The 18,375-nt window shown below is 42.8% G+C and overlaps 1 protein-coding gene across 1 annotated transcript in view; it reads right to left on the bottom strand.

Moving 5' to 3' along the window:
- The window catches only part of LOC147718909 (gamma-aminobutyric acid receptor subunit gamma-4-like), a 2,086,028-nt gene that overhangs the window by 262,377 nt on the left and 1,805,276 nt on the right, over positions 1-18,375 (bottom strand). Inside the window, exon 7 of the mRNA XM_086966801.1 lies at positions 11,436-11,588. Within this exon, the coding sequence (XP_086822927.1) occupies positions 11,436-11,588 (153 nt within the window). The remainder of the gene's footprint in view (positions 1-11,435; positions 11,589-18,375) is intronic.

Raw genomic sequence — 18,375 nt, 5'->3', positions numbered from 1 at the left:
ATGGGTGTTGGGCACTTGGGTCCACATGCAGACGTAGGATAGCTGGAAGCCTTTTATGTCCCTGAGACTTCAATCAGGAGGCAAGCCAGCAAGACCTTGGAGTCACTCTGGTTCTGGCTTGGAGAGATGCATGTCCATTCCTTATCACTCCCAGGCAAGGAGGCAGCAGGCAGTAGGTGAGCAAGGCACAGCAGAAGTCCAGCAGAGTGGCAGTCCTTGTATCAGCACATCAGTCCTTTCTCCTGGCAGACTATCCACAGGTCCAGAAGTTTACTGAGTTGGTGGTGTCGGAGACCCAGTACTTATACCCAGCAGGATCTTTGAAGTGGGGTAAACTTCAAAGAGATGCCTTTGAAGTGCATAGAGTTCCTTCCCTGGTTCTAGACTCACTGCAGGGGCTATGTAGCCTTTTATGGGGGGACACTACTAGGACTTGTAAGACGTAAAGGTGCATACACTGCACCCAGCCATTGTGATGTCAAGGGCCTACATTAGGGGTGACTTGTATGTAAGAAATGGGAATATTTGAGCCTGGCAAGATGGTCAACTTGCCGGGTCAACATGGCAGTTTAAAACTGCAAACACAGGCTCTGCAGCAGCAGACCTCGGACATGTTTAAAGAGCTACTTAAGTGGGTGGCATAATAAGTGCTGCAGCCCACAAATAGCATTTCATTTACAGGCCCTAGACACATGTAGTGCACTTTATTAGAGACTTATAAGTAAATAAATATGCCAACTTTGGATAAGCCAATGCTACCATGTTTTAGGAAAAGAGCACAATCCCTTTAGCAATAGTTAGCAGTGGTAATGTACACAAATATCCTAAGACCAGCAAACACAAAGTCAGCAAAAACAGGAGGGCTGAAGGCAAAACGTTAGGGAGAAACCACACCAACACTGCTGGTTCAAAAAATCTGCATCTAACGTTATTGCACCTAATTAATACTCTTTTATATCTACAGAAGGATAGGCACTGAAAAGATATCTGGAGATAAACAACCAATTGCCTACATAACCTGCTACAAATGGACAATGAAAGGCAATCACTGTATCCCTCCTGCCGTTTCTTTTAAGTCTACCTAACCATGGGTGTCAAGCTGGTTTCCTATCTATAAATAAGTGTGATCATATGGAACGTATTGTATTGTTGTGTATTATTTGAAGTATTTTTTATTATTCTAATGAACATAGACTGATGATCATAACTATAGCTCTCCTCTTGATCGTGTGAGCAAACTCTTCATTCATTAGCCTTTTATTAATTTTTAGTTACCTTTTTTTTTGCCCTCTAAATTCCAGATACCTAATATAGTTCAAATGCACCGGCTTCACACATCCCAAAATTGATTTCTCAATCAATCTCACTACTGAAACCATTAACCACTTATACTCTTTCCCACTTTTCTGGTGGAAATACTGCACCTACTTGTGAGTATTATGCACACCTCCGCTTAGATTTCAGACTTTTTCTGCATCGCAAGTGATTTCTTGATAATGTTGTAAAAAACACAACACTGCGATAACTAACACTGTATTTCCATAAAGCATTTCAGATTTTTGTGTGTTACTTTTCTTACAAAAAGTCGACTGCCTATTTTATCTGCCAAACATCCTACCGATCTGCATTGCCATCCTGATCCTCACAACCCACATAGTGTTTAATCTCATTGGTATGCAATGTACTATCTAGAGGCCTTATAATGAGTCTGGCTGTCCGAGGACTGCTAGACTCGTGGGGATGCAGAGGTAGGAGTCTTCCGACTGCCCCATTATGATCAGGGTGGACGGGCTGCCCTGGGACCACTGCAAATGCCAGAGATCCCTGGCAGTGGCACAGTGGTATTGAGCCCACAATATCCTTGGCAGGGCAGCTGTAGCCCTGCCAAGCATATTACAAGTTTCCTCACTGCCACACTCTTCTTGGTTGTGTGACCACCATGAAAATTGAACATAGGAACAGCGGTCTCAATGGACAAATTAATCACACTGAACTGATGATTATTCAAAGCTATTTTAACACAATGGTAAAACAGTGCCAAGGAGGGAAAGGGGAGGGGGAGCAAGTCAAATCTACTGGCAGAGATCCCCTCGTGGAGCTGTTGAGCCCGTTTTCAATTGGATTTATTTCTTTGGCCCAGCTGATTCATTAAGCTTTGCATTCCTACATCATCCAAGGGAATGACACCCTCTATTGTTGTTTCGTTCTCTCTCTTCTTAATAGGAGCCTACGCGCCCACCATCCCCATCAGGCCCACGAGGACAGATTCATGGTATCTATCCCTCCCACTCCCCATCACTGTCCTAAGGAAGACCCCGCCATAAGGGACTCAATTACCTACCATCCTCTAGGGGTTGAAACGGCAACATCTGACACACTAGCCAGTCTCAACAACAGCGATCAATCACTGTGTTATGTGCTATTGACTATGGCTTTGAGAAATGTTTTTCGATAATGTATGAATAATTTGGCTGAAAATATGAGCCTTCGTTTATTGTAAATAGTGGATTTTGTGAATCACACTTACCTGTATTTACCCCCTCATCCTCACTGCAAACACTTTCCCCCCTCCCCTTTCCCTCCTGGGGCACTGTTTTACCATTGTGTTAAAATTGTTCTGACTCATCAACAGTTCAGTGTGATTCTTGTAAAGTGATATTTGTTCTGTATACTTCTTTGTCCATTGGGACCGCTGTTCCTATGTACCGTTTGATACCCAGGTCTCAGTAACTTTATTTGGGTTTACGCTTTTAGGTAACTACCATGAAAAGTTTGGCAGTGAGGAAACAAAGGGGACCCTGCGTGGCCCCCTTTTGCCTCATACCATGTGGATGCACACAGGAGGGGCATTCGTGCCGCCTGAGGTCTACTGAACAGACCGACGTTGATCCTTCCCGCCTCATTGAGATTGATTTCCTCATCCAACCCCGGTCTCCACGCCACACGCAATCTACTGAACAGACCACCTAGGATCCCCCACATCCATACTGGGACTGCTTTTCCTTCTTATCCATGGTTATCTTGCCGGGATTGTAACAAACCTTGCGGTTTTGCCTACTCTGAACTCCTTCCCATCACCCCTAGACAGGACGGGGCTCCGTACCTGTGCCCCCACGTGCTACTTAATTTTGCCTTCCCAGAATCTCTTCCCAACATAGGACTAACTCTCGTGTTTCCTATTTCGATCATCTTTATCAATCGGCAGCCCGGTCCTGATGACGATCCTAAATGAATCGGATCGAAACACCGTCAACCAGCAATACAGCACGATTACCGACGCATGACTTTCTCTGGTTCCCAAACTCATTGTAAATACTTATTCACCAAGGAAGAACCAGTAACTTTGTACATATTGTAATTTCCAATTTTGCCTTTTTTTTGCACCCCTCGCTGTTTTTCTTTCACTTATATGTCACCTGCGCCGTCACCATTCGTCTCACTATCATGTAGTGCACTAGCCCCCTTGGGTTGCCTTATGCATTCTATGCCTCCAATGCTGATACCGTAATGTTTTGTCCTGTTTAAACCTGAATATGCCTTTGAATATATGATGCTATATGCACTTCTAAAATCAAATCCTAGTCTCTCTGTTTCTCTGAGCCCAGATCTTTTGTAATGTTGTTCATACAAATGTTTCTGTTTTTATAGTGATACCTATTGAGCTATTGTTGCCTCTTAAACAGGAGGGGCACAACATTCATCCCTCCCTGTGTGCATACAGCAGTACCTGAACGGTATGGACTGCAGAAGTCTATGCCGTGCAGGTACTGGGTTTGACATTCCTGGGAATGCCAAAGAAGCACCCACCAGACAGTAGAAGGCTCCTAATCTGGCGGAAGTTTTTTACATGGGTTTGGTGGGCCGGGGCGGGTAGGGGCGGTCCCGCTCGGTCCGCATCTCTAGGAGATGCGTCACGTTGTAAAGCCCTGCGCCATAAGGAGGCGTTCCTGCGCATGGGGGGGCGTTCCTGCGCAGGAACGCCTCCTGAAAGTGGCTGAGTGAAATCAATGAGATTTCACTCAGTCACTTTCAGGCCAATGCTGCGTCAAAACCTTACGCCTGCTTGAAGCAGGCGTAGGTCTTGATGCAGCATTGTGTAGATGGGGCACCCCCGAGCCTTGCTGGAGCTGCGTCGCGCTTGCGACGCAACTCCAGCAAGGCGCCACATTTTTGGCACAGATGCGTCACGCATCTGTGCCGTTTTTGTACCATGGTGCGCCGCATTATAAATGCGGCGCACCATGGGTGGCGGAGCTGTGACGCACTGTGGCGCACGTTAACTGGCGCATCCCTGGGGATGCCCCAGTTAACATAAATCTGCCCCTTGGATTTCAGAAAAGGTCGGAGCATGGCTGGCGATCTTCCCCATAGCCAGTACCCAGAAGTTAAGAGCATAACTGCCACCTTCTAAATGGCTCCAAGTAAATCCATATCCTTTGATCTCATCCACAATGGGAGATGCCCCCCCCCGCCAGAAGTGAGGTGCCCCAATCTCTGATATGAGTGAAATCCATACGTCATCTCAGCACAAAAGTGTTCAGGGTGAGGGCATTTCTTGTCCAATATGGATGAGCTTTCACTCCACTTGCGCCAACTCGAATCTGACAATAGAGAGGCATAATGATCCCTGTGTGCTGGGCAACCCTCACTCCCCACAGGAACCCTGCTACGCCGATGTTGATATTTGTGAAAGCATTCGAATGAGAATTCCTGTTTCAGTGAAATGCAGCCGAAGAGCACTTTCAAAGGGCGCTCATAATTGTGATCTGTGTAAAAAGGAGGAAAGTATGGTCCACTGTAGTAAACAGTGGTGCGTTGGGTTAGTGCACACACCAGGCTGCTACTTGTGTGTTTGGAGGCCTGTCATGCATGCAGGCAATACATAGCACCATAATGCACAAAGTGTAAGTACTTGTGCGGCGTGTGCTACAACACAGGTCTACGATTTACAAAACTGTTCTCAATGAGCACGTGTGAATTACCCATTAAATAAACCACACATCCGCACGGAAAACCTGTTTGATTGAGCAAATAACATTCGATTCATCGTTCAAACTCATATTACTGACATGGATATCTAAAAAAAGAATTACAATGTCTTTCCTGTGGGCGCAGTCCAGTCACTTGCTGCAAATTCGAGCGCGTTTCATTAGATTTAAAATTGCTCCTACAATAGGAGGAAGGTCCTTCTCCTACCTGGCCGCCAAGACCTGGAACTCCCTCCCGACCGACCTGCGCCTGACCCAAGACCACCTCTCCTTCAGGAAGAAGCTGAAGACCTGGCTGTTCGAGCAGTAGCGGCACCCCCCCCCCAGCGCCTTGAGACCCTACGGGTATGTAGCGCGCTTTATAAGTGTCACTGATTGATTGATTGATTGAATATTGAATATTGAATATTGAAATATTGATGCAATTCAATCATAATCGTACAGACACACCTGAACCGCTTAACATTCGACTTCAGTCACGCTGACAGAAAAACAAGCGTTGCTCTCTGCGGGGTTCAGGTCAAGGGCAGCGTGTAAAGCAGCAAAGAACGATTTATTTATGCTTTATAACATGTTCCTAGTGCTCTATAATACACAAGGCGCTGACTCACTCACCCCAGCAGTGCTCCAATAGCTGTAAAACATAACCGGGAACAGCCGAATTCAATTAATGTGGGATTATAAATAGGCAGCTGCAAGCAGCCAGGCTCTCAGGCCATCAGGAGGTCCCAGAGATGTAATAATCATCATGTCACCGCTGCTCTCTGGTGACCTTGTCACCTCGTTGTGCGCTTGCACATTTTAAATGGTATATATCTACTTAGCGTTTGTTTGTGTCTAGCAGCTTCGGCGTGATTAATGCTTCCTTTTACATTGTCTGGCAACATTAAGAAAAGCGCGCCCTTGACTGATGATACAAGAGCAGGATGTTTTTCTGCACAACAAACTTCAAGCAGTATTTTTTGCATCCCGCCTGCAATAAGAACTATTTCTCACCGAGTTCGCTGCTCGTGAAGAGTTCAGCTGGGGCGCAACGTGTGCATTGTTGTAATAGGTATCATTTGTCTTCTCTTTCTTTATAACTTTTCAATTGTTTGGCTGTGCTTGAATGGAGAGGCACAGCAGGGAAACACGAGTCAGAAGATACCCTCAGAAATCCTTCTCCTGGTCATTTATAATAGGTTGGATCACCCACACGCCACTGGGGCACTTGTTCCCCTAGTGGGCATCCTTGCAGCTTCTCAGTGTATTCTAAGAGTTGGGATTTTGGTTGCAACGAATCGTTGACGGATAGAGGCTAAACCAGACTACATGTAGAGAAGTTTGCTGACTGAAATGGTCTACCTGGCTCAGCATTCTTGTGGCCTTCACATTGTTTTCCAAGGTTCATACATCTTCTACAGTCTCTTGCATTGAGAAATCACTATCTGACTGATTGCGAACATAATCAGGGAGCATCGCTGGCTCTCACGAGCATCGAAATGAGAAGCTGAAAAAGTTCAGTAAATTGCATCAAGCTTGCAAGATGGCACTTTCATTTGGTGCAATCCCGGAATTAATGTGTCTTTTTGGGAGATGTCAGCAAGTGCTATGTCATAGTCATTTAAAGAAGATTAAAATAGTGATTAAAACAATATTACACAACCTACTGTTGTCTCTGGGTTTGATACCACTGATACAAAGAGTCGGAGCTATCGCTCAGAAAGTGATAGAAGAAGAAAATGTTTGACATTGATTTTTTATTATTCGTAACCATAAAATGTCAATGAGAAAAGACAGAAGATGTCCTTTTAGAGAACAACGTTAAACTGAATGGATTTAGAACCTCACAAGTTGATGTGATCATTCGCCATACGCTGTACTCTATCTGGCTGAGCTTGCAATTAATAGCGTTCTGGGACTGAAAGAACTTGATATATAATTCAGCAAAGAGCCCCACACGATGAAAGTTTAGAGACATGACATGTTGCATTTAAAATAGCGACTGCTTCCATCACTGAGATTACACTGTGACAAAATTATAGAATGTTTTACCAAAAACAATCATGGAAATTGAGTTAATTAAAACACAATATGACTGAAGAACTCCATGGACTACAACTGTGTGTGGTTTAAGAAATGTACGACAGTTCAGAAGCACTAGTTTCAATAAAGTTTTTTGGGGGGGGAATTAAATCAATTTTTATTGGCAGTACACATGACCCAAAAAAGCTTACAGAGCGTTAGCGCCTACAACCCTGTGGGCCGGCAAAGTAACAAACATGCCAAAGAGAGCACGATACTAGGCCAATCAACCATCAGACCTATATATAACACAGCATCTCGCCTGCAACCCAACTGGGGCCGGCTGCGTAATACTACTTGGAGAAAAGGCAAGCAGAGCATCGTAAAGATAAAAACAATGCCTGATCCAGGGCAACACCCAAACCTACTGAAAGGTGCCTGTAAAACACTCTGTAGCCCTTGGAAAGCAGGTATGACTACCTTTAAGTGGTAAATACACTCAGAAGGGAAAGCGAGATACACGAAAACCTAACCAAAAGCCAAACATCCAACCCCAGACCCCCCCCATCCCACCCTTCCTCCCCAACGTGAGCCACCCATGAGCTAAAGCCCACCCACATGTGCCCACAAAGAGGAACAAACCCCGTGACCACAGGGCAGAGACGTTAGGATCGGCTATCCTACACCGCTGTCCCACTCTTAGGGATCAATTGCAGCAAATGTAAATAGATAGGGCAAGTTAGTTCCCGAAATTCAAAAGACAAAATAGCTATGAAAGGAGCCCAGATCTTAAAATATTCCGATTTGTCCCCTAACCAGTGGGAACGATCAGGGATCCTGTCAGTCTTTCAGGCCGACAGGATAACCTTATGTGCAGCATTCAAGGCCAAGGCGATCTGTTTACCTTTAAGTGAACGCAAGGGGAAAGTCAGAGTGTTGTGAAGGCCCAGTATGGTTTAAGCAGGAAGCCTCGGGATAGTGGTTTCAAAGGCCCGATCAAACTCATCGAGGATGGTGTCCCAATATCGTGTTAGTTTGGGACAGTTCTGTAGTAAGTGAACAAGGGTCCCAGGACTCCCACAACCACCACAGCAGAGGCCGTCCTTCTGGGAGTTCCACTTAGCAACCCGGGCCGGAGTGTGGTACCAGTAGGAAACTATTTTGCTTGCAGTTTGTGCGTGCCCTATAGAGTGTGCAAAATGGTGCGATCTATAGAAAATGTCCTCCCACTCCTTATCTGTCATGGTGCAGCCAATCTCTACCTCCCACCGCTTCTGTCCCGCAAAATGGATGTCCCCTGACACAGGCGTGAGAAAGGCGTAAAGTTCTGAAATAAGCCTGTGGTTGTCCTTTTTCACGACGAGACACTTCTCAAATAGCGATAATGGCCTGCAGACCTGTGGTCTCACCAGGGGGCCTGACGTCCAGTGACACATTTGGGCATGAATGAAAGCATCTGAGTCTGTTAATTTATAGTCCTCTCGGAGGTCCTGAAAGGGGATGAGGCCATCCAAGTCAAACAACTGTCCCACTCGCTTACATCCTCCCTCTACCCAACGGAAGTCAACGCCCTGTCCATGCCCGGAGGAAAATGGGGAATCGAAAAGATGGGAGACATGGGGGAGGGGAAGGTAGTAAGATTTGCATGGTGTGCCACCGCATCCCATGCCAACATGGAAGGGGGAGTGACAGGAGAGGAGTAAAGACCCCATGCACGCGCCGACCTGGGTAACCAACATTCCCTCCAGATATGCCTACCCGCAACCGACTGATCCATAAATACCCAATGTTTCTCCGTCATGGGATGATTCCACTCGACAAGGTATCGCAAAAGCGAGGCTCGGTATTAAAGAATGAGATTAGGTAGGGTCAACACCCCATCTCTCTTAGGGCGGGGTAAGGCATTCATTTTGATCACGGCTAATCTGCCAAACCAAGACACGGGTAGCCGTCTCCAGCGAGCAAGGTCCGACCTAATGCGAAAGAGGAGGGAGGAGTAGTTTGATTCCGCCGTCTTATCAAAGCCAGAGTACATAGTCAACCCAAGATATGTAAGGCCTCCCATCACCCAGTCAAAATCAAATTGGGCCCTCAACTCCGCCACCACAGAAGACCCCATAGTGAGATTCAGGACCTGCGATTTCTGTAGGTACATTTTAAAACCAGAGATCTGGCTAAAGGCTGGGGGTGTGCCAAGGAAAAAATTACATCATCAGCATAGAGGCTGATAAGGTGACGCTCGGCACCAAATGGAATCCCCTGCGCCTGCGGATTATCCCGAAGCCCCTGTGCAAAGGGCTACTCCTGTGGGTGGCACAATCAGTGCTGCAGGCCCACTAGTAGCATTTGAATTACTAGCCCTGGCACACTCAGTGCACTTTACTAGGGACCTACTGGTAAAACAAATATGCCAATCATAGGTAACCAATCACTATAACAATTTACCTAGGGAGCACTTACACTTTGACACTGATCAGCAGTGGCAAAGTGCCCAAAGCATCTAAACCAGCAAAAACGAAATCCAGCACAGCGTAAAAAATACATGAGGTAGACGCAAAAAGTCAGGGGAAACCATGCCAAAGATGCCACATTTAACAAGCCACCACTTGATGAATAGAATATTTCATAATTTTCCATCACCTACCATAATGGGCAATGCTCTGTTGCTCTTAGGTTCATGCTAAAGAAATACCAACATGTTCATACTTTTACATTGTGACTGGAACCCATCTTATCATTCTCAATGGATACCCCTTCCTTTGTACTTGTTGAAGAAGCAACCTCATTTTGCAGCTATATAGACGTTCCCATGATTTTCTTTATCCCAGTTTATTCTTCACACCTCAAGTCTACTTCTGAATGTCTGTGGGAGTACTTCAGTGGGCACATATAGAGATTCCCACACATACCTTATTGTCTCCTGGAAGCATGTTCTCATTATTAAGTTCATGCTATTTTTAATCAGAAAAGACACTTTTTCAGTAAGCTTTCAGTGCTTTCATTTCTGACATGCACAATACCCACTTGGTAGCAACCACCTTGATGACGTATGATGCTCCTAGGTCTGGTGGACTCTCTCTGAGCTTCAGCAGTGCTTGCTCTCTCAGAGGAATGCATTGGCAAAGACAAAAGATCTGGCTGTAATGTGCTTCTGCAGAAAAGAAGAGAACAAATGCCTTTTCCACACGTTAGCGCATTAAACCTGGTCCTATTGGGTTTCCAAAAGTGTATTCTAATGCTGTCTCGGCTTCCAATATGCAAAATGGTACCCCCACCAACACTGTTTAGTACTAGCCACCCCCCCCCCCCCCCACCCTCGAAGTCTGGGACTAGTTCTAGTTCCGCCCCTGCTTGGGGCCTTGGAAGTGGATCCAAGGTGCTTGCTTCAGTCAGAACTCACGCAAACTCTCTTGAATGGGTGCATTTGTGCCATTGCATGGATTGGAACAGGTGCATCGCACCTGTTGTGTGACCAGAACCAGTGCATCGACTCTGCTGCGAGGATTGATGCATCGCCTTCGTAACCAGCACTGCATGACATTTGCATTGGCTCAAGGTTTTAACATCTCTGTCGATGGCAGCCTTGATGCCAACACCGAGAACTCTGGATCGCATCCCTTATGCTCATCAGAACCGACACATCGCCACTGGTGTGTGGACCAGTACCAGTGCATCGCCACCACTGCGCGGATTGTCATTGACTCATCGCTTGGACATCGACACAATTTAGACAACATTTCTAAAGTCGGACCCATTGGCTCAAAACCTTGCTAGCAAATAATTGGTTTTGGTCTTAACCAATCTGAGCACTCCTGCACATTTGCTTCTTAAGTTACACTGAATTCATTTTTCACTTTAAAATCCAGGAGGCTCATTCGGTGACTGTGGAATGCTCATTTGGAAGGCACCAAGAAACTTGTACACACTAAAATGTACTTCCAAGCTAATGAAAAATTTCTAATAGTTCATCTTTTTTTCCTTTGGCTGAGTGTGCAAGGTAACAGATAAATCAACATCAACAAGCTGCCAAAAGCTGATAGTAGGATGCATAGGCGAATTATTGGGAACAATAGACTGGGGAAGGTAAACACAAATAGTGATGATAACAAGAAATGTAAAATGTTTGAATGTACATTAATTTGTGAATCTTCAAGTAGCCAGTGGAGGAAAAATTCATTTTTTAGTGTCTGCTTTTTCGCACAGAACAAGGCAAGGTGTGGTACCGGAATATAATTTGTATAACATCGTTTGGCGTAAGTATTTTTTATAAAAAATTATCACCTCACTGGAGCTAATAATAGAAAATGTAGAGCAAACAGGACAATATGTTTGTAAGCCATGTTAAGGACACTACATTTACGTCAGACAATAAACATTCTAATCGATGTTCTGCAACAAGCATGCAAGAAATGTATTATTTTGATAATGATAAACGTGTCTAACCGAGAGATGTTCGAGCTGGTGTAGAGTCTCTTTTTATCCAGAAAGAAACCCAGGACAGGACCACAGTCAGAATGCAGGGGATGTAGGTCTGAATAGCAAAGTAGCCCATCCGTCTACTAAGGTCGAAGTAAACTGTCATCACCATGTAATCTCCTTGAAAGAGAGAAGAAAAAGAGGGAAAAGAAGCAGATGTAATTAATTCAATGCAACTCACTTAGCATATAATTAAGGAATATCTAGACACTGCTTACTGATATGAGTACAAGCAAAGCACCTTAAATATTTGCTATGGGTTATGAATGAACAATATTTCTGTGTCCGTGGTTTTCCAGTGTGTTTAAATCATTCTTTTGAACATATTCCAATTAGTTTGTCTTGTCCTTAAAAATGATATTGATATAACTTTTTTCAAAGACTATCAGAAAAATGTGAAAGTGGCCATCACTCAGTCATTAAAAAAATAAATATTATACATATGTGAGACTAAAATGTTAATTTGGTGACCTCTAGATAAACTACCTGATTATGCAACACATGCCTGATTCTCAAATAAACAATGGGGAGGTGTGAAATACTGTAGGCAGTTTACACATTGCATGGCAACTTGTGCAAAATAGTCTGAAAAATACGCCTTCACAAGGGTTTGTGACGTAACCATAGAATACAAAATTGAGGGCCATATCTATCATCAACCTGATTTGCGATTCTCAGATAGCGATTTTTAAGAAATCCCCTATAGGTATGTCAGTAAAAAATCGATTTTTTTTTTGCGATTTCTTAAAATTCTTAAATTGTGATTAGCAAATTGCGAATTGCAATTAAGGAATACTTTCCCATTCATTTCTATGGGCCAGAAGGCCCATAGGAATGAATGGGAAGTTATTCGCAATTTGCAATTCGCAATTTGCTAATCGCAAATTGAGAATAATTTCAAGGGTGCAGGGGTGTCCAAAGGACACCCTTTGCACCCCTGAAATATGCATGGGTGCACATGTGGCGCACATACATGCTCTAAGGGCATGTATGTGCGTCACATGGCACTTTGAAAAATGTAAAAATTTGCATTTTTCAAGGAATTCGCAACTTATCACCAACTAGAAGTTGGTGGTAATTTGCGATTCCTTAAGGACATTTTGCAAATGTTTTTGGCTTTATACATTGCATTTAAGGAATCACAAAATGTGCGATTCCTTAAATGCAATTGCAAAATAAGGAATCGCAAATTTTGCGATTCCTGTTTTGCACCAGATTTTGCTTTATACATACCATTTAGCAAATTCGCATTCGCAAAGGCCGAAATTCTGCGAATTTCGGCCTTTGCGAATGCGAATTTGATTGATACATATGGCCCTGAATCCTATTGAAAACACATCATTATTTGCCAGGTAAGAAGCCCCAGGAACATGCAGTTCACCAATTTGCTAATTACTCTAGAAAGATGACAAAATACCATCTGCAAGTATGACTTTGCCTTCTCCTGTATAATATTTGTAACCAGCTTCATACCTCACTCGAGCTATTTCTATGTATAGTAAATAACTGTGGTTACTTATTTTAAATTCACCAACTTCTGAAGAAGAGAAGGCTGAATTGACCCTGCAAGCAGGCGGTAAGGCGGTACAAGGGCATGTCACCACTGTCAGCCAAAAGGGGGGCCAACCCTCTGAGGGCCGCTTCTCCAGGATGACAAGGCCTTGGAGTCCTCAACTTCAGCTAAAAGCAGGTTGGGACACATCCGTATTTCACTTTGTTTTCCACCCCAGGTGTTCGCTAGTAATGGTTTGTTTGTCCTGTCTTCTGAATTATTTATTTATCTTATTGATATGTTACATCATGTTATTGGTATTTGTGTAGCACGCATCTACCAGTGGAATATGGCCCAGATATGGTAAGGCCGCCCCATGCATTGATCTGAAATGGCCACTCATTAGGTTCAGTCGGCTGTTTGGAAGGACTTGAACACCGCTGGCGATGTTAATGGTGAATTTCCCCCACCCTCCTTTGCAACTCCCATACTTCTAAAGTAAGCTAAGTACATTCTTAGACATTTTCTTTGTCATTTCTGGGTGCAGCAACAACTAGGGCACAGACAAAAACACAACTTCTTACTGTCCTTCACGAACCGAGTCTTATTCAGAATCTGTTGAGTACAATACACAGCTGCCGACTCAACACTGTCTCTTGTGATTTCTGTACTATAGCCTAAAACGCCCACTATCAATGTTCTTTGAAATGTTTTCTGCAATGATTGAGTCATGACATGCTATTTGTGATCTGAAACCATTATTTTTACCCAATGTTTCATTTGTAGTTTTGAACTTCATTTGCTCACAGAGGATAATCCGGCCCATCTGCACATTGAAAATCCCTAACGAGTTTTGCTTTTTAATTAGATCACCGTCTCATGTGAATACGTGTTATTGCAAACACATGATGTACCAAAACTACATTTTCTGTCCCCACCTTATACTGCCTCATACTTCATCTACAAGTATCATTGCCCAAAAAACGCACAAACATGACCCTAGAGGGTCAGAGCGCAGTGCATAGTATAAAAGAGAAGCAAAACATAAATAAATACATGCTCTTATGATCTATTACATTACAAATATTTACCAAGCGCAAACAATACCAGAGCTTATGAGAGCGCAGTACATAGTCTAGAATAAAAGCAATAAACAAACAAAATAAACCCAAAAAATTATTTGTTACATTATAAATATTCATCAAGTAGCCATAGTTCTGTTAAGAAAAAATAAGTAATTTCTCTAAAGATGACCCTCCTGCACTGAGTTGATCCAGTTTATGTCAAACGGATTCAGATAGTTCATGGCCAGTCTGCTGTGAGGTTGTCACAGTATCCTCAAGGGGGGACATCCTGGGAGTCAGGCTGATGGGGACATATGTTGGCTCCTAACGTTATGTGAGTAATCTGTTCATTAGAATCATTTTCACCTCTTTTTGAAAATGGATGTCAAAAGGTTTGACAAGATTTGGGGAGGGAGAGAGTTCCATATTCTAGAGGCAGATCCTGAGAAAGAGTGTGTGTAGGTCTTTCTTTTACTTAATGTGGGTTGTTCCAGCAGAATGGAGTTTACACTCCTGAGGATGCGACTGCCGTCTGAAATTTGGATCTTTACTGCCAGATATCTGCATTTGTAGTGCAAGGCTTTTTGAGTGAGACATGCAATTTTCAGCTTTGAAAGGGAGCCAGTTGAGAAACCTTAGAGAAGAAGTAATGTGGTCAGAAAGTCTTGTGCCTGGTCTCAGTGTCGTTGCTGCATTCAAGGTCACATTAAGTGGAGCAGCTCTCAACTTCTCAAGACCTGTTACGGTCACAGAGCGATTTTCAAATCTGGAGACAAGTTGTGAATGTACTGCTAACTTGAAGTGGTGGCAAGAATGTGTTACCTTGCTTGAGAGGCTGAATTTGAATGATGCCTGCATGTGGTTGCACTAACATGTGCGTGTCTCTTGAGATTTGTATCCAGGGGTATTCCAAGGGATTTTGTTGATTCTATAATGTTGGTTTTACAGTATCTAGATGGTTAATCAATTCTGGGATGGGTGGGGTTCTGTTAGGAGGAGGGATGAGTAGCAATTCTGTTTTCATAGAGGGCAAATTGAAGTGGTATCAATGCAGCAAGGTTTGGGCTTTTACTAGAATGTTGTTCAGTGGAATGACATCCTCCGTGGAGGATAGCTGTAAGTATAGCTGTGTATCATCCACATAAATGAGGTATGGAAGGTTTGATTGTTTGAGGATTTCTTTCAGTGGCTACATGAGGAGGTTGAAGGGTTTGTGGGAGATGATCGTCCCTTGTGTCACTCCGCGTCTTACTGGGGAAGCGTTTGATAGTGAGTTATCAAATTTGAATTGTTGTGAGAGGTTCTATAAGAAAGAGGTGAACCTGTTAAGTTTCCTGATAACCCTAGTCTATTTTCTAGTAGTTCTAACAGTTTATCAAACTTTTACTATAAGGATAACACTAGTTAAAAGATGTGAGAACCCAAAAAGAAAGGCAAAACCTTTTGTGACTTGATTGTCGCCTCTCCATTCTCTTTGTCACATCTTTCCTACTGCTCAGCCAGGATGAGTGTTGGAATTTGTGGTGATGTCATGGAATGCTTGGATGATTGGTTATTTTGAGTGTCAGTTGGTGAATGCAGCCTCAGCAGCAGGGAGGCTGCTCCTGGTGGGGTTACCATCTTATCTACCAACTTCATTATCTGGAACTGGATTTAATAAACCACCTTCTAGTAACTTACTATCTGGTTACATCAGAACTTCTTTTACCCACCACATTTTGGCAACAACTTGAAAGAAAAATCTGCGTGTTTTAATAGACAATCTGTCTTTGGAACTTATTTGGACAATTTGAATACTTTTACGAAGAAAACTGAAATTGGATGCTCTGGAAACTCTACTTCTGGATACTACTAAAGAAATTCCTGCTCAAATCTTGGGAAAAGAACGCTCTTACCAGCCCCATCAGCGCCTTTTTCATCAGGACAACCTGCTTAGAGCATTGCTTGACTTTCTTTACATCTACATGAACATAGGAAGCTAATTTGCATTATCATCGAGTAGTGACCTGCAGTGTCTGTCAGAGCGTTAATTTAATTTTTCCTTTTAAGTGTCTGACAAGACTTTAAGTTTTACATCTACAATCCCTGGCAAATCTCTGCCACTGTGTAAAGAGCCGCACATCAACTAGTGCTCTGTGATTTATGGCTTTATGGCTTTACTTATTTGATGTGATTTCAGTGGTGAGTGACTCTTTAAAAAAAAAATTTGCGGGTCGCTGCCTGTTGTCACACGTGACATTTGATTAGGCTACATGCTGCAAGACCAACTGTATTGCCGGTGCGCGCACACCTTACTGTTGTTCCTGGTGTCACATGAATCCTCTGTGATGCTTTCAAGCTCTCCTGTGATGTTACAACGCTCCGCGGTGTTAGGAGAGCATGCACCCACCGTGAGCCATACGGCTCTCTTCATCCCTGCGTGCTACCCTACCATTGTAGATGCCTGATTATCCTTTTCACGCCGTTGCCAGTTAGAGATGCAACTTCATATGGTTTTGGATTCATTTTCACCTTGGTTACGGTGCTTGCGTTGCTGCATTCCTCTTCCTATGATGCTGGAGTGCACCATGCCTCTCTGTTTGTTTTAGCTGAAGCCAAATATGGGTACTTGCATACTCTGACTAGACTAACCTTTCTGAGGTGAATAACGTGAGTACATTAGGTGTGCCTACAACGTCAGTTTGTCACCGTCTATGACACTTCAGTGGACATTTTCCAGATATGTCTACCCCAGAGGATTTAAATGTTGGGCCATTGGCAATTATTTTAATGCACCCATATATATTAGAGCTGATGTCGGTCTCTACCTACTGTCTCCGTAATGAATCGGGTGAAATACCACTCACCGGAGCCACGTCACCGTTACATTGAACTTTATGTCTGTTAATCTTTCTTTCCACAGTTTCAAATAGTTTATTGTCTTACTTGATTTTTTTACTTAGTTGTCTGGCTTTGTTTTTGAGGATTTGTTGAAATTATATTTTAGTCAGACTAATTTGTATTGTGAAATTTATTTATGAGATTACTTATTTTTAGTTTACTTGAATGGCATAGTGTATAGAAGTTTGTTGTTTTAAGGGTCTTGTTCCCTTGTACTGCATGGTTTTGTGTGCTTGATACTGTTTTACGGATATTGACCCTTGTGCTGCCTGAAGGGTTGTGTACTCCAGGTGTACTACACAGTTTTTTTGTGCGTTTAGGGTTGACTGCCTGTGATTTTATTTTGAAATGTACCGTTGTTTAGCTTCAGATATTTTGTTTGGTAAGGGGTACAGCGCTGTTTTTTCTTTATACGGTTTACTGCCTTGAGTTTTCTACATACAGTGGTTTTGCCTGAGACATTTTGTCTTGTTAGGTGTACAATGCAGTTTTTGCGATATATTGTTGATTGTTTTAGGTACAGTTGTTTTGCCTAGACATTTTGCCTTATCAGGTGTACTGCACAGTCTTTGCTATATATGGTTGATTGCTTTATGTACAGTTGTTTTGCCTAGACATTTTGCTTTTTCAGGTGTACAGCGAATTTTGTTGCGCTATAGGGTTGATTATTTTACTGTCCATGATGTGGTATACGCATTGCCTGAGACGGGAGGTCACTTCAGGTGCTTAGTATGCGTGTTTTCCTGAGTTTGATTTACAGTATAGAGAATATTTGATATGTTTTTCAGCCTTACAGTTTACTGGGTAGTGTGTTTTACCTGAAACTCTATCCTTTTCAAGTTTATTGGAGTGTGTATGTGTGCTGGCTGCATTGGTAGTTCATGGCACACGTACATTATAGTGTGCAGTGCGCTTGCTTTCTTTCCTTTGTGAGAAAAGGGGATGGGTAATTCTGTTCATGCTCTAAAGCTGTTTAATTATAATTCATGTTTTATGACTTTCGAGTTGTTCTATCAACTCATTTCAGAGTTGTTCTATCATCTCACTTAATGTTTTATGACTTCAGAGTTGTTCTATCAACTCATTTTATGTTTTATTGCATTTAAGGACATATTTGAATGTTATGTATTGACAACATTTTTATTGGTCTGAAGTCAATTGTAGGAACTTTTAAATTGTACAATGTTGTGTTATACTTTTATGATTCTGTTTTTATGAATCGAAATAAAGTTTCAAATGATGATGATGAATGTTATGTCTATTATTTTATGATGCTAATATTTTAGTCATTTTTGCTACCTTTTAACTTTTCTGTATTTTCAATTTGTTGAATTTACATCTTCGCATTTCTATATGTAATGTTCTTTGCTGTTGTGTTTCTTGATTATGATTTTTATCTTCGTTCATGCTTTATTCCTTTCATTTGTTGGTGTAAAAAAAGGGGATATGTTGTGACTTGATTGTCGCCTCT

The sequence above is a fragment of the Lissotriton vulgaris genome, chromosome 4_1, assembly GCF_964263255.1.
Source record: "Lissotriton vulgaris chromosome 4_1, aLisVul1.2, whole genome shotgun sequence".
NCBI lineage: Eukaryota > Metazoa > Chordata > Amphibia > Caudata > Salamandridae > Lissotriton > Lissotriton vulgaris.
The sequence above is the reverse complement of the archived record's forward strand: the minus strand, read 5'-3'. Positions and strand labels throughout refer to the sequence as shown.